The following is a 21372-nucleotide window of genomic DNA, read 5'->3' on the forward strand; positions in this document are numbered from 1 at the left end:
TTGGTACGTTTATTTTTGTGTCGTTGGTGACATCATTAGGAGGTTCTCTATTCTGTAATTAACCGGTATGTTCTGTCTTCCGCATTATGTTCTTTGTTGTTGCTTCCTCTGGCCTTGGAGATTGAGACAGTGCTGTGTATTTTGCATGAAATTCAATTAAGAGATTAAGTAAAAAAATGTCAAAAACAAAGACAGCGTTCAACGATGTGCTTATGGGGAAATACAAATACTTCAAAAAAGGAAGAAACGAACACGAAGTAGAATGTTTGATTTGTCCCATTGCAACATACATATCAGTTGCTAAGTGAAAGTCGTGAAAGTACCTCAAGGTGGTCCAGCACTGAAATCTGCAGCAATTTGTGCAAGGGATGCCCTTCTGTCACGTTGAAATATTCTCTTCAGTAGGCGTTGGTCCCGTTCTTTGCAGCATCTTTTTTTCAGCCTCAGCGATGTCGGAGATTTGATGTGTTCCGGATTTCTAATATTCACGGTACACTTGTGAAATGGCCGTACGGTAATATCCCCACTTCATCGCTACCTCAGAGATGCTGTGTCCCATCGCTCATACGCCGACTTTAACAACACGTTCAAACTCACTTAAACCTTGATAACCTGCAATTGCCGGCCATGTGGCCGAACGGTTCTAGGCACTCAAGTCTGGAACCGTGCGACTGCTATGGTCGCAGGCTCAAATCCTGCCTCGGGCATGGTTGTGTGTGATGTCCTTAGATTAGTTAGGTTTAAGTAGTTCTAAGCTCTAGGGGACTGATGATCCCAGATGTTAAATCCGATAGTGCTCAGAGCCATTTGAAACATTTAACCTGCCATTGTAACAGCAGCAACCGAGCTAACAACTGCGCCAGACACTTGTTGTCTTACATAGGCGTTGCCTGTTTACATATCTCTGCATTTAAATCGCATCCCTATACCAGTTTCTTTGGTGCTCCAGAGTATATGATTTATTTTTAAGTTGTAAGCCACATGTTTTTTATCGGTGAAGTATGTCTTCTTTCTTATATGCGCTGTCTTCTTCTTTATGAAGAGTATATGGTGCACCTATGTATCACCAGTGTGTCGTCTCGCTCGATCCTGCAAGATACGTTAAACATTAATAACTAGCGAACAGCAGCCCACCAACGCCACTGCCGAACTTCGAAAGGTGCACTCAACACGTCATCAGTTACGAGCCATCAGATGCATGAATGGATATATGGAGAGGATTGTAAGGGCGCACGACGGCAAGGTCTTCAGTGCCCGCTCAAAAACAGATTGATACGGGTGTCAAGAAAATACCCAGAATATTAAGATAAAACAGACCGTAAAACACAAGTAACAAAGGCTGGAAAACTATGTACCCACACCGAAGCATAGGACGAAGCATGGCGTCAGCAGTAAAACACGGACAACACAGGAAGAAATTGGTGGAAGAAGCTAACACAATCTAGCAGTTGGTAGTGGCAGGTAGATCGCAAGAAAAAAAGGGAGGAGCCAGCCACTGTGCAATACACTAAAACCTCCAGTCTAAAAGTTTAGGCCAGAGTCCAGACACATTGCCAAACTTTAAAACCCTAGTTACACTTGTCTCATCATCAGCTAAAATAGAGGGCAGATCCCCACCAATTTTTGCTTCTGCCTTTGCATCACGGTACAAAACTCATTCCGATAAAGTGTGGTGGACAGAGATGTGTACACCAGAAGCATCACAAAACGGGGGATCCTCCCACCGCAAGAGAAAGCTATGTGTGAGAGGACAGTGCCCAATCCGAAGACGCGTGAGGGTCACTTCATCCCGCCTGAGCAACCGGCAGGAGGAACGCCACAGCTGAGTTGTTGACTTCACCAATCGCAGCTTATTGGCCACCACCACCAGCCATTCACCCTCCGACAACTGCATGCACTTTCTGTGGAGTGCAGAAATGACAAACTGCAATGGAATAGTAAACTGTGCCACATCCTACTCTTTGTAGGCCTCTTTGGAAGCCCGATCGGCCTTTCCATTGCCCCGTTTTCCTATATGGCTTGGCACCCAGCAGAATGACACTTGCTTACCCCGCCGTTGGAGCAAGTACAGTTGGGCATATATCAGATGGACCAACTCCTCAGCTGGGTACAGATTCCGTAACAATTGTAACGCACTAAGGGAATTGGGGCAGATGAGAAACCGATTGTTCCGAATACGATTCATCTGCTCCAGTGCCTTCAGGACCCTGTGAAGCTCCGCTGCGAAAGCGGTATATTCAACAGGCAGGCGAATCCTGGTGACATGATCAGGGAACACTACAGAACAGTCAAGGAAATTCCCTTGCTTGGAGCCATTAGTGTATACGATGGTGAAACCGTGATGCACATCTAAAATGTTAAAAAACAGAGATTGGAATGTAAAATCTAGGGTACTATCTTTCTTAAAATTAGTCAGATCTAAAATAAGTCTGGGTCTCTGGGGGAGTCAAGGTGGAAATCTACTCCAACCTCGACGTAAAACATTAAGATCAGCCTTATCCCTCTCAAAAAGGCAGTCCTGTGCGCGGATCTCATAGGGCCTCCTTGCTCGTTGCCGGTTATATAAAAGCCGTGCCGAGGAAGCTGAGCATTGGTATGGGATGCAGGTGTGTGTAGTGTGGACATAGTTTTATACGCTTCGCGCACCGTAAGTAACCGTTGCCGCGTATGAAGGGGTGGTTGACCGGCTTCTGCACAGAGGCTTGGTATGGGGCTTGTTCTGAATGCCCCAGTGGTCAACCTATTCCCTACATGGTGCACAACGGCCAACATCTTTAAATAAGAATCGAGCCGAGATCGCACAAATAGAGCAACAAGTCCTGACTGCTCCCCGTATACTGTGGCTAAGACATTTTAAAATACTTAAAGCCTTAAGTGACAATTTTTCCAGGTCTCTAAAATGTGGTAACCACGTAAGCTTGTAATCAAAAATGAGCCCCAGATATCTCACCGTGTCTTTAAAAGTAGACAGTGTCCCTCATCCTCAACTCAGGAAAGGTTAAAATCGAATGAGAACGGTGAAAAAGAACACACATGGACTTCTCCATGTCGACGAGTGAGCTGCAAGCTGCAACTGACGTCTTGTCGTGGCAAGGCTGGAAGAGGAGAAAAACACAGAGAAGTCATCCACAAACAAAGAACACTGAACAGGACTTTGCACTGCAGACGTAATACTAGAAATAGCTATGGCAAACACAGTCACATTGAAAACGCTACCTTGAGGGACACGGTTCTCCTGCTCAAAGCGATCATACAGGACGTTACCAACTCGGTGTCTAAAATATTATGGCGAGAGGAAAGACAGAATAAAAATGGGAAGACAACCACGAAAACCTCATTCGTGAAGCTGCTCCAGGATGAGACGCCCACAAGTAGTATCGTTGGCCGTCGCGATGTCAAAAAATACACCTAGAAGGTGATGATGGCGTAGGAAAGCTTGTTGTATAGCCGCCTCCAGGAGGGCAAGTTTATCAAAAGTGGAACGAAACCTGAACTCACACTGAAAGTGACTCAGAAGTTGCCAAGATTTTAAGATCCAGACAAGGTGTCGGTCGGCCATCCGCTCCAAGATCTTTCCCATGCAACAGTATGGTAACTATCTGGGCATGAGCGGTCTTTCTCAGGTTTTACAAGAAGAATTAAAACTGTTTCACGCCACGAGTCAGGAAAGTGACCTGACGCCAAAACGGGATTAAAAAGCGCGAGGAGGATATCTTTGTTGCGTCTTGTGAGGTGCTGTAGCATACAGTATTTGATACTGTCGTGACCAGGGGATGTGTCACCAGCCGTAGACAATGCAGAATCCAGTTCCCACATGGAGAATTGGCAGTTGTAAACTTCATTAGAGATGGACTGGAAGTCCAAACTACACCTCTCAGCAACCGCTCTATGGCGCTGGGAACCCAGATCCTGATTGGCTGTTGCAGTAACTGTAGCAAAATAGGCTGCTATAGTCCAGGCAATGTCTCGTGAATCCGTGTGAGGACTGCCGTTATTCATTACAGCAGCCATGGGGCACCTCCCTCCTCTCCCAAAAATTCTCTTGATGGTCTCCCACACAATGGAACTTTTGGTGGAACGTTTAATGGTATTCAGGAACTGTTGCCACGACCTCTTTTTGATCTCTCGAATAATTCGGCGACATTTTGCCCTCCCCACCCGAAAGGCTGCAAGATTTTCAGCAATTGGCTGACACTGGAACCTACGCAGAGCTGCTCGCCTTGTCCTGATTGCAGAGCGGCATTCAGCACTCCACCAAGGGACAGGTTGCCTCTTCTGGTGGCCCTTGGACTGTGGAATGGATGCCGTAGTGGCGTGGTGAACCATTTTGGTAATATGATCCAACCACGCCTTGACATCCGCACAGTGTTCCAACTGGGCCAACTAGCTATGAAGTGTCCAGTCCGTTCTACTGAGCACCAATCGTGGCAGTTTCCTTTTGGGGCCCACGGCATCTTGCAGGTGAATCCAGAACGGGAAGTGATCACTTCTTTGCAAGTCATCGACCACTTCCCATTGAGCACTGTGGGCAAGAGCTGGAGGGCAAAGTAAGAGATCAATAGCAGAGAACGGCCCAGTCACTATGCAAAAGTGAGTACTCTGTCATGCATTCAGCAAGTATGCACAGGTTGACAGGAGAAGCCTCTGATTTGCTCTACCCATGGGACAGGTAACTGCAACACCCCAAAGCACATTGTGGGCATTTTAAAATCACCACAGATGATGAACAGCTGGGGGAGCTGTGTAACAAGGTCGGTGAGGGCCTCTTCATCAAGTGCATTACGTGGGGGCAAGTAAAGTGAACATATAGTCAATGGATGACGCACGTGCACGGACACAACAATGCTTGTAAAGTCATCATAAGGGAGAGAGGCGAGGAGTGGTAGTCTGTCCTGACGAAAATATCTACGCCTCCTCTAGCTCTCTCTCCACGCAGGTCGACCTGTTTGTGGAGTGTATAGCCTCGTAGCTCAGGGGTGTATGATGGATGGAAATAAGTCTCCTGGAGACACACACACAGTGGTCTGGTCTACCCTGAGAGAGCAGATGAAGTTTCTCCACATGTGTCCTGAACCCCTGCAAGTTCCACTGATGTGTGGGAACCATCTATGATGGGGGTAGCACCTTCATCCCGTCTTTCCAAAAGGGGGGAGAGACTGCATCAGGTGGTTGGACAGTAGTGGGGCGAGATGATTGCCCCACACATACGTCATACGTCCATCAGCTCTGGGGAAGAGTCAGATGAAACATCATGTAAAATGAAATCGACATGGTCAGACGGTTTACCACGAGATTTGATCTGCTGTTGCTGCTTTATAGGAGGTTGGTGGGCTTTGGTGGAGCTGATGTGAGAGTGGTCATGGCTGTACTGGGCTTCTGAACAGCTTCAGTTGTTGGAGGCTGGCCCAAGTTGGCCACTGTACCTTTGTCTGCCATTCGAGTAGAGGCTACAGGCTCTGAAACACTTGCCGCCTTGCAAGTGCACTGACATCTGCAGGTGTTGGTGCCAACACTCGCCACCTCCATCCGTGTAGAGGCATCCACTTTTGCAGTAGGCTTCTGAATCATTGACGCAAAAAATGTAGCAAATGTGGGAGGCTGCATCGACATGTGGATCTTTTTGGCCCCACTATAGGGGATACGCTTGGTTGTTTTTATTTCCTTGACTTTGCATTCCTCTAAAAAGATTCGGCATTCCCTACTCCAAACAGTGTCTTTTTCAGAGCAATTGATACATTTGGCTGGAGACGAGCAATCAACTCCTTCATGAGTGGCCTTATCAGAGTTGCCACAAGTCGCTGTGCCTTTACACCCTAAGGTGGTATGCACAAAACGCTGGCATTTAAAACAGCGCATTGGGGTCGGGAAATAAGGCCTCACACTAAGGCGAAGGAAGCCAGCCTTAACATGCTCAGGAATTTTCGTGCTACTGAAGGTCAGAATAAAGGAGTCTGATTTGATACGCTTGTCACTAACCCCCTTCATGATATGTTGCACGTCAACTACACCTTCTGGAGCCCACTCACGTTGCAATTCCTCCTTGGGAAAGTCGACTAGATCCCGGCATGTCACAAAACCTTTGCTATAATTCAAGATTCTGTACAGTGCAGTGTATATGGCATATTCCCCAAGGCATTTAGCAGTTTGGAGGTTAGCTGCCTGTTAGGAATTGGAAGTTTCCACTATCAAAGTCCCATTGCGCAAGCACATCACTGATTTTAAGGAGCCACAGATTCCCTCCAAACCCTTTCATATATAGAAGGGCAAAACCTTCTCGAAACTACCCTTCTTCCATTCCACTATGAGAAACGCATTCTGAGGACCAGAATGCATTCCGCTACTAAAGACTGGACTTGTCAAAGAAGCGCCAGAGTCAGGGGGACTGACTACACGATCCCTCTTGATAGACTGGGCGTTGGAACCTTCCAGCGGCCCACCCTTTTCGCTGGTAGGAGGAAAAAAAAAGATTTAGAAGGATCCATTTCAGTCCCACGAGCAACTGGGGAAGTAAGGGTAAACTCAGACAGAGCCCCGAGTGCCTGAGTCAGTCTCATACAACTGAGGTGCGACAGGTTCCCCAGAGGCTGCCCGCTAACGACTGTTGCACCTCAACAGCCATGCATCTCATCAGCGCGCAGCACACCTTGAGATTGGCATTTTTTTTAGAGGTTTATTCCATCCTCGAGATCTGGGCGATCAAGCCAAGATCCCCATTCCCTGAGACACACAACGTTCCACCGCCACGGCGAACAGTGGTCGCTGAAGCATGCCCAGAGCCTACGATGACAGGGTACTGGCGGCGCTTACCAGACGCCAGCTCAGGAACCCCAGGATCGCCGAGAAAATGAATGCCGAGCCCCTAGGGGTCCATCAGATGCGTTCAACTGCTGAGGGCGACTATCGGGTCGTCATTCCTATGCGACTCCACCCCGCCACAAGTAGGTTCTGCATGTGGACCACCGGGGTAGGACGCGCAATGAGGCGCTTGCCAGAAGGTACGTCCACTGGCCGGCGTGTCGCGGGACACGCAACTTCCTATGAGAGGCGGCAGCACTCTTTGCGTCGCTACCACGCGGGGCCGAGGGAGTTTCCGCCCTGACCAACGCCGCAGCAGCCGTAGGATCGTGTCCATGTCGACTACGCTGATCTGGGACGTGTACAAAGGAGCGTTCAATAACTAAAGCAACACATTTTTTTCTCGGCCAATTTCGGTTAGAAAAGTACGAAATTTGCTGTGGGACATCGTGGCATATTCCCGCTTCAGTCTTTATACCTTCAAAGGTTCCGACAGGTAGCGGCGCTATACGTAGCCTTCAAAAGCAGAATGCTGTCATTGAGTTTCTTTTGGTGGGCAACAAGGGCATCGCTAACACACTGCGAGGAAAAAAATTAGGACATCCTTCCAGAAGTTTCCATTTTACTCTAGATTTCTTGTTGCACATGTTCAAAACATGAAATGATTACTTTTAGATATCAGCAGCAAAAGCAGTTCTGAGGTACCAGGTATTGACCCGTGCGGAAATAGCCATATTAAAGTCGGCGTCATGTTGGGAGGCGGCCCAATTTTCAATCGTTCTGCGCATCCCTCTCTGCTAGCCACTGGCAGCCAATACTATTCATTCTCTTCCAGAGCGGCTAGCAGCGAGAATCTCGCTCCTACATGCTGCATTGTTGCCGTACTTCACGACAACCGAATTATTCATTCAAATGTCAGTTTTTTAATTCTTTTTTTTCTTGTAGCCGTATAAGTGTGAATGTGTATCTGTAAATTTTTAAATACGATAAAAAAAGCCGGCAATATATGTGAAGTGCTTCACAAGTGGGCGAGGGGTATTATTTACCGCGTTTATAACTTTTTCAAACGTGAATTTGAAAGCAGGTGTCCTATTATTGACTTTCAAGACACAAGAACAGACTCCAGAACGATGTGGTGTCGGCAAGAGAACTGTGAAGAGAATTGTAAATGAAAAGTGTCAGAGATGTGGAAACCGTAGAGAAGGTTGGTTTCGTGTCGCCTGGAAAGCCAGGCATTTGTAACACAAATGGGTGGTTTTAAAAGCGACGTTATAAAGTGCTTCGTGTGAATAATGAATTCCCGACATCACACAAACGTATTACAGTTAGGCAGGAGAAAATTAGCTTCAATGGTTAGAGCTTCGTCAATGTAAATAATTTTAAAAGATGTTCGTTCGTTCGTTCCCGATACGTTAACAAGAGAGTTTTTAGTTCAAAGAAGTGACATAGGTGCAGCACCAACAACATCTCGTATAAAGATTCACGTATAAGAGAAGGAGGTAGTTCAACAATGTATTACCTTGATGAAACATGGGTCAATCAGAATAATTCCAGGAAGATCTGTTAGAAAATGAGTAAAGGTACTGGCGGTTTTAAAGTTTTCATATGAATAGGTTCTCGGATAATTATTCCGCATGCAGCCTCTTCTTCTGTTTTTGTTTTTGAGAGTAAACTTGTATTTACGTATAAGAAAATCAGCAGTGACTACCATTCGGAAATGATAACTGTCAGTTTCATGACGTGATTCGCAATGATTGTCATACCTTGCTTCGAAGTTGATAATTGCCAGTTAAAATTTAACTGTTACAGACAAAATACCAAGTAAAACCTCAGAAAGCGGATATTTTTTCCTAGCTCAAAAATAAAAATATTAAGCACAGAGTAAACCAAACTCGTGCCGATCTCCTGCTGCTGGTTAATTTATAAAAGTCACGTGACAAAACGTGCAAACTTGACTTCCTTGCACGTGAATGGGGTCACACAGTTTTGCGTTTGCCCATGTGTCATTGTCAGTGCAGCCCTATGGAATTAATTTTGGCAAAAGATAAAGGCTACGTGGGGGAGGAAAAAAGAGAAAACAAAACTTTCAAGATGACATTCACTGAATCGCTTGTGCATCAGGCAATAGACAACATCCCACTCGGAGCGTGGTCACAGTCTATGCGGATTGCTGAAAAGTTTCATAAAGAATAATTTGACAGGGAAGTGATGCTGGATAAAAGCCTTGAACCTATCCTAGTAAATTTACAATCAGATTGTTCGGAAACAGATTCAAATAGAAGTGACGGCAGTATTGCAATGTAGACTTTGAAACAAGGTAATAATATTTCTTAGTTTTAAAGTTTCCTGATTTAAAACACGTATTTGTCAACATATCATTTCCGTACATAATAATGAGAACTCCCTAGCCTCTTTGATTGGGATTAGGACTTTGTATCCTTTGAATTATGCAGGCATAATGTTCAACATTTTGCCCAAGGAGAAGTGAAGCTTCTCCCACCATGTTGTATGCTCTAGTAACACGTGAAAATTCAGCTGGATAAATTCGTCAAAACTCTGATATTTCAACATGTAAACCACTGTCATTTTCAAGACACGAACTGGATAAGACCCTAAAATGACAGTATTTGTTACTTGTCGAGATATCGGTGGATTTCATTGTTATCGGTCATCATTCTCTGGAGTTATTCGCAGATGATGGTTAATTGTTCGCCTGTTCAATGGATTATGAATGCGGTTTCTCACTGTAATGTTGAGCGAGTCAGTTTACACTCATAATGCCTGTTAACAGCGAAAAATTTGACAACTTACTGACCATTTTTACAATCTTTTCTTTTCTACTACTAATTCTTTTTTAGGCGCAGTGATTACACTTCACTAATCAAACAAATCAACAGACACTCTTTATATACATGTTTAAAAATTCTGTTGAGTAGAAGCAGCTGTCAAGCAAATTTAATGATTTCAGTTTGTGCTTGAAGTTAATTTTGTTGTGTATTAAATTTTTACTTATAATGCAGTCCAAATGGCTATAAATGATAATTATTGCAAAGCAGTTTCAATGGTATTGTCATTAGACAACTGTCATTTTGAGAAAAATCATACTTCACGTCTTCATAAAGCTGTGTCAGCAGTTCTCCCTTTCCGACATGACACAGAGAAAATCTGTGGGGCGGTGGACGCAGCATCGTCAAGACGTTAACTAATATCTCTCTCATGACGACTGATCGAAATTGGTTTTAATATTTACTATTCCTCTCATGGATTTGAAAGTATAATAACATATACTGTACTCAAATGAGCCCGACTGTTGTACGCAGTAACGCAGTTCGGCAACGTGGATTTTGTTTGCCCATTCTCTGCTGCCGCACATGCGCAGTTCTCATCCTTTCACTACTGTGCGTCTATGTGTGGAAGCTCCGTCTTATGTGACGCGAGCTATAGCACGTGGTGTAGGCTCCACAGGCGGCAGTGCGGACGCTGAATCTGGCACCCAGTCGATCGTACGGACGGCGAACTCTCTCCTGGGATACGTTATGCCACGCCTGCTCGTCCCTATTCACGTAGTTTTGTAAGAGTTGTTGGGTGACGAGTGGCACGAGTCACTTCTTGTCCCATCATATCCAACACGTGCTCGACTGGACACAGGTCTGGAGATCATGCTAGTCAGGGAAGTTGCTGCACGACTTTCAGAGCACGTTGAGCTTCACAGGGAGTGTGTGGGGGAGCATTATTTTGTTGGAACAACATATCATCTTCCAGTTGCAAGAAGGACAAAAGAGCAGACACAACAACATTCTGCCCATACCGAGCGCTGGTAGCGTCCACTCCAGAAACACCAAAGGTGAACGAGTATTGTAGCCTGTCACACACCAGACCACAACATCTGGGATGTGGTCAGTGTGTCATGGACTAATGCACTCTATGAGACAGCGTCCACTAGGTCTATGTTGTACGAACAAACGTCCATAGTTTGTGTGCATCGCTTAAGTCCACAGCGTGCCGTTCCACCTCCCACCTGATCCTCTGACAGCAACACTGTAGCTGCGCACGTGGACACAATCGTGTTGGAACAACGCATAACCTTCTTGTTGGAAGAATGACAAAAAGACGGGTCTATCAACATTTTGCACATACAGAACGCTCTTTAGCGTCCTCTCCAGAAACACTAAAGATTACTGCAGTCTAGACCATCAGGTCTGGAGTGTCTTGGACGAATGCACTCTATGTGAGAACGCTCAACAGGTCTACGTCGTACGTGCAAACTAAAATCACTTGCGTGCAGGACACAATCTGCTTTCATCGCTGAAGCCAACGTGCCAGCCCAGCTTCCAAGAAATCCTCTGAAGGCATCAGTCGAACCATGCGCGTCGATGCTCTGCTGGGAGTGGAAGACGGGCTAGAGGTTGTGTGTGCCCGTAGTCTCACTGCTAATAATCAGTTTACAACAATTACTGGTGACATGTCTGGACTCACAAGCCCTCTTACCTGTGCTGTGGTAGCTGTACAATCTGTCACTGCTGCCCTTACAATACGACGATCCTGGCAGGCGTCGGTGCCGTCTGGATGTACAGAATGTCATCTACGGGCATGAGAACGTCCACATAACTTCTGATATCAGCAACGTTGCATGACTGACGCAGCACATCCAACTTGTGTGGCAGGTTTCCAAAAGGATCATTCCGCCACACGGAAGGCCACAGTTTCAGCCCTTTCAGACTCACTGAGTTGGCTGTAGGAAGCATGAGTGCCTGTCTGTGGATAGTTGCCTGCTTGCTTCACACTTTTTCACCACATTGAGCCTTCCGGCTGTGAGCAGTTCTTATTAAAAGGTAGACAGAGATGGCGCTCTGGTAGCTGAGCCACTATGCCATCTGTTGCAGACGATGTTGAAACCATTACCAGTACATCTACTATCCTCCAGGTGGCATATGCCCTTAACGGATAAAAATCGCTGTCGTCTCTCTAGGTGTACTATTTTTTCCAGCAGTGTATTCATAGGCACTTGCAGAGACATGGTAGTGAACAAAAGTAGGGCGAGGCGTCTGTCGTCATCGTAACAAGCTCGCGCAAACCTGTCTGAACACCTGCGTGCCGGCCGACCGCACACAGCTGTGAAATTGAAGAAACTTCAACATGTTCGTCGCCACAAAAATGCAAACGAACTTCTCCTACTCCATGACAATGCAAGGCCTCCCACAAGTCTGTGCATCCTAGAGGAGCTCACTAAACTTCGCTGGACTGTTCTTCCTCGTCCACTCTACAACCCAGATCTCGCGGTTTCAGACTTTCATCTGTTTGGTCCTGGGAAGGATGCACTCCGCGGGAAGTAGTATGTTGATGGTGGGGAGGTTAGTGATGCAGCAGTATAATGCCGGCTAGAGGCCTTACCAGTAAAGTGTGTCTGGCTCACACTCAACAGAGATTACGTTGAAAAATACACTACTGGCCATTAAAATTGCTACCCACGAATATGACGTGCTACAGACGCGAAATTTAACCGACAGGAAGAAGATGGTGTGATATGCAAATGATCAGCTTTTCACAGCATTCACTCAAGGTTTGCGCCGGTGGCGACACCTACAACATGTTGACATGAGGAAAGTTTCCAACAGATTTATCATACACAAAACTGTAGTTGACCAGCGTTGCCTGGCGAAACATTGTTGTGATGCCTCGTGTAAGGAGGAGAAATGTGTACCATCTCTTTTCCCACTTTGATAAAGGTCGGATTGTAGCCTATTGCGGTTTATCGTATCGCGACATTGCTGCTCGCGTTGGTCGAGATCCAATGACTGTTAGCAAAATATCGAATCGATGGGGAGGGTAATACGGAAAGCCGTGCTGGATCCAAACGGCCTTGTATCACTAGCAGTCGATATGACAGGCCTCTTATCAGCATGGCTGTAACGGATCGTGCAGCCATGTCTCGATCCATGAGTCATAAGATGGGGACGTTCCCAACACAACAACCATCTGCACGAACAGTTCGACGATGGTTGGAGCAGCATGGACTATCAGCTCGGAGACCATGGCTGCGGTTACCCTTGACGCTGCATTACAGAGAGGAGCGCCTGCGATGGTATACTCAACGACGAACCAGTCTGCACGAATGGCAAAACATTTTTTTTTTTGATGATTCCAGATTCTGTTTACAGCATCATGATGGTCGCATATGTGTTTGGCGACATCGCGGTGAACGCACATTGGAAGCGTGTATTCGTCATCGTCATTGTGGCGTATCACCCGGCGTGATGGTACGCGGTGCCATTGCTTACACGTCTCGGTCACCTCTTGTTCTCATTGACGGCACTTTGAACAGTGGGCATTACATTTCAGATGTGTTGCGACCCGTGGCTCTACCCTTCATTCAATCCCTGTGAAACTCTACATTTCAGCAGGATAATGCACGACCGCATGTTGCAGTTCTGTACGGGCCTTTCTGGATACAGAAAAAGTTCGATTGCTGCCCTGGTCAGCACATTCTACAGATCTCTCACCAACTGAAAACATCTGGTCAATGATGGCCAGGCAACTGGCTTGTCACAATGCGCCAGTCACTACTCTTGATGAACTGTGGTATCGTGTTGAAGCTGCATGGGCAGCCATTCAAGCTCTGTTTGACTCAATTCCCAGGCATATCAAGGCCCTTATTACGGCCAGAGGTGATTGTTCAGGGTACTGATTTCTCAGGATCTATGCACCCAAATTGGGTGAAAATGAAATCACATGTCAGTTCTAGTATAATATACACTCCTGGAAATTGAAATAAGAACACCATGAATTCATTGTCCCAGGAAGGGGAAACTTTATTGACACAGTCCTGGGGTCAGATACATCACATGATCACACTGACAGAACCACAGGCACATAGACACAGGCAACAGAGCATGCACAATGTCGGCACTAGTACAGTGTATATCCACCTTTCGCAGCAATGCAGGCTGCTATTCTCCCATGGAGACGATCGTAGAGATGCTGGATGTAGTCCTGTGGAACGGCTTGCCATGCCATTTCCACCTAGCGCCTCAGTTGGACCAGCGTTCGTGCTGGGCGTGCAGACCGCGTGAGACGACGCTTCATCCAGTCCCAAACAAGCTCAATGGGGGACAGATCGGGAGATCTTGCTGGCCAGGGTAGTTGACTTACACCTTCTAGAGCACGTTGGGTGGCACGGGATACATGCGGACGTGCATTGTCCTGCCGGTCTAGGAATGGTAGAACGATGGGTTCGATGACGGTTTGGATGTACCGTGCACTATTCAGTGCCCCTCGACGACCACCAGAGGTGTACAGCCAGTGTAGGAGATCGCTACCCACACCATGATGCCGGGTGTTGGCCCTGTGTGCCTCGGTCGTATGCAGTCCTGATTGTGGCGCTCACCTGCACGGCGCCAAACACGCATACGACCATCATTGGCACCAAGGCAGAAGCGACTATCATCGCTGAAGACGACACGTCTCCATTCGTCCCTCCATTCACGCCTGTCGCGACACCACTGGAGGTGGGCTGCACGATGTTGGGGCGTGAGCGGAAGACGGCCTAACGGTGTGCGGGACTGTGGCCCAGCTTCATAGAGACGGTTGCGAATGGTCCTCGCCGATACCCCAGGAGCAACAGTGTCCCTAATTTGCTGGGAAGTGGCGGTGCGGTCCCCTACGGCACTGCGTAGGATCCTACGGTCTTGGCGTGCATCCGTGCGTCGCTGCGGTCCGGTCCCAGGTCGACGGGCACGTGCACCTTCCGCCGACCACTGGCGACAACATCGATGTACTGTGGAGACCTCACGCCCCACGTGTTGAGCAATTCGGCGGTACGTCCACCCGGCCTCCCGCATGCCCACTATACGCCCTCGCTCAACGTCTGTCAACTGCACATACGGTTCACGTCCACGCTGTCGCGGCATGTTACCAGTGTTAAAGACTGCGATGGAGCTCCGTATGCCACGGCAAACTGGCTGACACTGACGGCGGCGGTGCACAAATGCTGCTCAGCTAGCGCCATTCGACGGCCAACACCGCGGTTCCTGGTGTGTCCACTGTGCCGTGCGTGTGATCATTGCCTGTACAGCCCTCTCGCAGTGTCCGGAGCAAGTATGGTGGGTCTGACACATCGGTGTCAATGTGTTCTGTTTTCCATTTCCAGGAGTGTATTTGTCCAATGAATACCCGTTTATCATCTGCATTTCTTCTTGGTGTAGCAATTTTAATGGTCAGTAGTGTAATATACAACACATACTTGAAGAGATATGACGTGATAAATACTGAGATGCGTGAAAAAAATGCCGCATCATATATGAAGTTTAATACATTTATTCTTTACTATTAAGACACGCTTACACGCTTATGGAAGTCCTTGACGCCTGTCAGTGCTTTTGACAACTACCAACTGTGCAATGCTAATAGCTGTAGACTAAAATAAAAGTCGTCTATATTCCAATCGACACCACTGCCGGGTTAAAGCAGCCGTTTGCAGGCGGATCAGTCACACATACCATGCACACGAACCACCTCACCCACAGCCTTGATCCGTTTGGCGGTGTGAGGCGACCGCCTGCAAGACTCTACCTCTTGAAATTAATGAACAAACTGTTTTGTTTTTGCAGATAAGCCCATACAGAATCAGAGAGCGAAGTATCCAAAGAATACGTTTCAAAACCTACAAAGAAGAACGAAATGATGGCAGTACTGTTGCTTCTGTATTTAGCATGCACACTCCGCATCCACCTAAAACGACACAAAGTCACACACAGTACTCTTTTTTCATGGAGGAAAGGTTGTTAAGTAGCGGTCTGGCTAAGCAGGTGCCAGTTGACTGATGGAACTAACGCACCCTGACCATGGACGCGACCAGGAACCCATCGCCAACACACAGGCGAATGGTTTTGGGGCAGCCCTGTGTGGAAAATGGCTCGGCCGACCGCTCGGCCTTTGTGTTGGAGCTTGGCACTGGCCCAGCATGGTGCTACTTCAGGTGTCTTCCCATTGTGCCATCCCCGGCTGTTACCTGTGAGACTGATAGAGGTTCATGCCCTCATGGATCGCCCACTTCTCACATCAGGTGAGACAAGCACATACACATCCCCTCATCCAGCTCGTTGTCTCCATCGCTGGAGATTTTCTGTCATACCAAATGACTGCAAGGGGTCGGGGTGGGTGGGGGGGTCGGGGGGAGGGGGGGTAGGACAAGACCTCTTCTTGGCCGGCTGGAGTGACCGCACGGTTCTAGGCGCTGCAGTCTGGAACTCCGCGGCCGCTACAGTCGCAGGTTAGAATCCTGCCTCAGGCATGGATGTGTGTGATGTCCTTAGGTTAGGTAGGTTTACGTAGTTCTAGGTTCTGGGGGACTAATGACCTCAGAAGTTAAGTCCCATAGTGCTCAGAGCCATTTGAACCATTTCTGAACTTATTCTCACCCAAATAACAACGTCTATTACAATACAGAAAATATCAGTGTTACCGAGTCGAAGAGGCTGCAGGGTCCAGCAGCTCTGGATGGGCGGCACTCTGAGCTAATCATCTGGTCCCACCAGTTAGAGGCCTGAATGTCTTTATAAGCAGTGGCCAGGAGCGCCACAACCCTGTCATTCGCTGAGTGAAGACTGTAAATATCATCCTCGTGACACACTATGAAAACCTGGCTACCTGCTACTGGATTGGACTATGGGCTACTATACAGTACTTATTGCTGTGCTGATAACGACTTTTCGAGAACTTACTAAGTTTATGAGATCATTCTTCTCACTCACATCAGCTCATTCATGTTTTTGTGAACTGAAAATTGTTCTGCGGTTGTTTGATTGTGATCTAATGAAAACTGCACAATGGCACACAGGAATCAAACAAGCGAATACAAAATTTTTCATTTGCTCGTTGCCTCCCATCTAATTTTCTACTGAAAATTAACAGAAGATAGGGAAGCCCATCTCTGAATGAGATGATTCTAAACAGATCTGTATTGTGTGGTGCACATTGAAATCTTCTGTTATAGATTATATGAGTATGATTACACTACAACAGTGTATTAATATTAAATATTAACCACACTATCTGCACGTGACTGAACGTTTCTTACCTGTTTTAAGGTTTAAAAATCAGGTATGTGGTGAAAGTGTGAGCAGAGTAGATTATTAGATCAGTATCTCCTTTCTAAATAACGCCTATCTCAATAAATATCCAAAGTAATCATACTGCTTGGGCTTAGATGAAGTTAACTAATCTATGAGAATAAGCAAACAACATATTGGTGTAGGGTACAAAAACCATTGTTGATGCTTTAAGTGAAAATGTGCCGTAGTGTATTATAGAAATGGAAATTTTTGTCTGAGGAAGAAACAGCAGTTTTAATGGACTAGAAACTTTCTAAATGAAATTCCTCTAACATTTATGCTGTTAATGGTGTCTATCTTTTATTGGTAGCGTCTTACGTTCATAGTAGACAGCTGTTGACAGACAAGTAAACTGCGCTAAATGAGTGATAATCTTATAATGAGGCAATGGATGATCGTTGTTGTACCCATTCCAGTTCATTAACTTGATAAATTACCTTCCAAAGAAGAGTCGTAGAATGTTTACGAACTATAATGTTTGCTGACAACACGAGGATATTAATCAATAACCTAAACTCACCGTGACCTACAACTGGTTCACAAAAATTGATTTACCGCTAATCTCAGAAGTATTAATTTGGAAAATATGAAAGAAACTGATTTTATAGACTACAGTGGTCGCACACTAAACGCAGTACTTGGTATGTGACAAATTCCTCAACATTTAGATGGATAAAAAGCCAAGACAAAGTCAACACAGAGTAAAATCAAACATGATGAAGTCATCTCGGGTTATCAGCCGAGTCAAGGCGTCAACCTGCTGCAAAGTTCAACAGGCTTCCTGTTGTCATCTTCAGACGAAGACTTCGACTTCACCTGAAGATGGCAAATAGGAAACGTGTTGCGACGTGGCCACAGAATGACGCTTTCACACGGCTGATAATCCAAGAAGGTTTCCTCATCGAGATTCGCCGAGAAAGACTAAATTTGCATAAAATCAAGTATCTTGTTTTGCATACAGGTAAACTGTGTACTGGGTGGGTTGAAAACAAAAATTTAGCCTGTTTTCACTCATAAATACAACTAAAAGTATAATGTATCTCTTAAAAAAACTAGTAATAATAACAATGTTGTTGTTGTGGTCTTCAGTCCAGAGACTGGTTTGTTACAGCTCTCCATGCTACTCTATTCTGTGCAAGATTCTTCATCTCCGAGTAACTATTGCAACCTACATCCTTGCCGGCCGGGGTGGTCTAGCGGTTCTAGGCGCGCAATCCGGAACCGTGCGACTGCTACGGTCGCAGGTTCGAATCCTGCCTCGGGCACGGATGTGTGTGATGTCCTTAGGTTAGTTAGGTTTAAGTAGTTCTAAGTTCTAGGGGACTAACGACCACAGCAGTTGAGTTCCATAGTGCTCAGAGCCATCTGAACCATTTGAACCTATATCCTTCTGAATCTGATTAGTGTATTCACATCTTGAGCTCCCTCTACGATTTTTACCCTCCACGCTTCCCTCCATCACTAAATTGGTGGTGCCTTGATGCCGCAGAACGTGTCCTACTAACCGGTGCATTCTTCTAGTCAAGTTGTGCCACAAATTCCTCTTCACCCGATTCTATTCAGTGCCCCCTCATCAGTGATGTGATCTACCCATCTAATCTTCAGCATTCTTCTGTAGCACCATATTTCGAAAGCTTCTATTCTCTTCTTGTCTAAACTATTTATCGTCCATATTTCACATCCATACATGGCTATACTCCATACAAATACTTAGAAAAGACTTCTTGACACTTAAATCTATACTCGATGTTAACAAATTTCTGTTCTTCAGAAACGCTTTTCTTTCCATTGCTAGTCTACATATTACATCCTCTCTACTTCGGCAAGCATCAGTTACTTTGCTCCCCAATTTTGCTTTTGTTGATGATCATCTTATATCTGCCTTTCAAGACACTGTCCATTCCGTTCAACTGCTCTTTCAGGTCCTTTGCTGTCTCTGACAGAATTACAATGTCAAATAATATTACATAAAATGTATAACAATACATCCTGCAGAGGTCTCGTCAGGGATTTGGGATTTCTAAAATTTCTCTCTCAGAATTTATCTTTAATGGTATTATTAAGTAGTAACAATAATGTATTTATGATGAAGTGAGAATAAAGGATAAAAAATATTTCCCAAAAAGATCATGACTCATTGTCTTTTATTTCGTGTTATCCCTGTTGCAAAGGGTCTGTGTAATCTGTGGGCAGACCGAAAGCAAAATTTTTTAAAAACTGGAAATCTACTGACAATCAAATATGAATTCTAAATTTCTAATAAAATACTCCTTCTCCAAATTATCTATATGCAAGAGCTGTAAACACCCACTACATAGATAATTCGTCAAAAAGTTGATTGTAGACGAGCCTCCACTCGTACTGTGTGAAGATATCTATTATTCTTTGATATGTACCAGTGTAGAGCGTAAGGACTAGTAGATAGCTACCTAGCACAATGGAGTATACAGCATCTTTCTCAAGGTCATAATCTGCTAGTTTTATCATGTTGGTGTTCAGCACATGTATGTACGAACAAAATATAGCAGTTTATTGACTGTTCTACATTGTATACAGCTGCTTCTCTCTGTTAAGGTGCATCATGCCTCATTCACACCCTTGATGGTTCTTCAATATGATATCGGTTGAAATGGAAGGATGAATGTATGATGAAAATTTTATGATGTGTTGAAAAACTTTGTTTGTGCTGGTGTGGAATGCATTGAGGAAACCATTATTATTTTTATGAACACATGTACATGCATCTACAAAGAATATGCTGTTTATATTTAAGTTTAAAGGAATGTTTCTAATTACCTGCTCTGGGATTCTTGGAAAAATGAAGGTCTGGTACCCTGTCGAAGTTACAGTCGTTAGATACTGAGAGATCCTCGACTACAGCCTAGACTTAATCCTCACAATACCAAGGATGTACTTTTGAAAGTATTGTAATTTAATCACATACTTTATATCTTAAAATTTTGAAAAAAATATTTGTTGATCATTTCTTATGCTAGATTCTGTAATTGTTTTAAAATTTTCAGTAAAACTTAACCCAAAAATTTAAGCCTTAGAAGTGAATGTGACTTTTGCAACAAATGTCATATTAATATTTTCAGGCTCAGAACCCTTATTACGCATCTGAATACCTTAAAAAGCATGTTGTAAATAAAAGTCAATGAGAAAGGTCTAAATTTGCTGTTTTTTAGTTTTTTGTGGTGATCTTGGAGAACCGCTACCTTCAGTGTACACATTACGGAAAATCCTTTAATATTGCTAAGAAGTAATTTGTTAATAAAAAAGTACATTATTGGTAAAAGTTAACAACAATTAACGATATTTATTGTGGTGTGCATAACGTATCTCCCCACCCTCACCCCTTGGTAGCGCAAGTTATGGAAAATGTGTTGGTTTAGCTAGTGTCGGTGCTCAAACATGCAACGAATAACCTGTACAACAGTACTGTAAGTCTTCAACGTGGAAATATTTACTTACTACTGTACACATTTTGTATTCACAGGGAATGAGATACTTCAAGTGCACTGTTTACTTAGAGAAACAAGACTTTTACTGCCACACTCCAGCCTTGTCAATAACGAATTTAGAAAGTTTTTAACAATGAATTTAGCAAATAAAAAGTGCATTTTCTTTCATTCCATGAGCAAGGAATTTTGATAAGCTGGCAGTTGATGCCAGTGATAAACACAGGACATCCATGTCCCTACTAACGCTACTACGCTAAAACCACTTCTTAGAAAAATGCTAGGGATATGGAGACTGAAAGCACATACCTCAATTAGACGACTGATATTTGGATGCTCTATCCTCCATGACGCCGGGCAAATGTCGTACTTGGACGTAATCACGAGGGCTGCGTAGGCGAAAGCGACAGAGCCTACGGTGGGATGGAATTCTCCGATTATGGGCACAAAAACAAGACTACAGTGGGCGACTAATCCTAAAGCCACCATTATGACTCGCTCTGTGTCAGTACTCATAGCAGATGGTTTTCAGTTCGCCGAGTTCCGTCACATCAACTTATGTTGTGCGATTAACGCCAAAATTATCCATGTGCGTTAACGATCTGCCTTTATCGAACATTGTCAAATGACATAACGAACCGTAAGCGAACCATTATCGAGTTAGGCCCGCGTGTCATCTGTAAAGGAACGATGTCGTTAGCGGCCCTCTGCTCGCTTCAGTTATGCATAAATACTCTGCGATCACAGATGTAACAGAAAAAAAGATTCTAACTTAAAATGCACGATAACGATAAAGCGCTGGCGATATCAACTGCAATCGATCTCTCGCTTCGAGCACACACGAGATATTTACAGCACAAGAGTATTTCGAGCGACATTGTTTCGTGAAGTTCGGCTATGGACAATTAACTTCTATGTTTAGCAGCAGTGACATTTGACATGTCACTTCTTTATGTCACCAATAATAGCAATAACAAAAAGTTGAAATCATTAAGACTTTTTGATAT

General features: G+C 45.0%; 1 protein-coding gene across 1 annotated transcript in view; it reads right to left on the reverse strand.

The window, feature by feature from the left end:
• Positions 1 to 21077, reverse strand: part of LOC126273008 (uncharacterized) — a 120243-nt gene extending 99166 nt beyond the window's left edge. The window contains exon 1 of the mRNA XM_049976374.1: positions 20675 to 21077. Coding sequence (XP_049832331.1) covers positions 20675 to 20881 — 207 coding nt within the window. The 5' untranslated portion in view covers positions 20882 to 21077. The remainder of the gene's footprint in view (positions 1 to 20674) is intronic.
• Positions 21078 to 21372: the final 295 nt, after the last annotated feature.

This window comes from Schistocerca gregaria, chromosome 5 (assembly GCF_023897955.1).
Source record: "Schistocerca gregaria isolate iqSchGreg1 chromosome 5, iqSchGreg1.2, whole genome shotgun sequence".
Taxonomy (NCBI): Eukaryota; Metazoa; Arthropoda; class Insecta; order Orthoptera; family Acrididae; genus Schistocerca; species Schistocerca gregaria.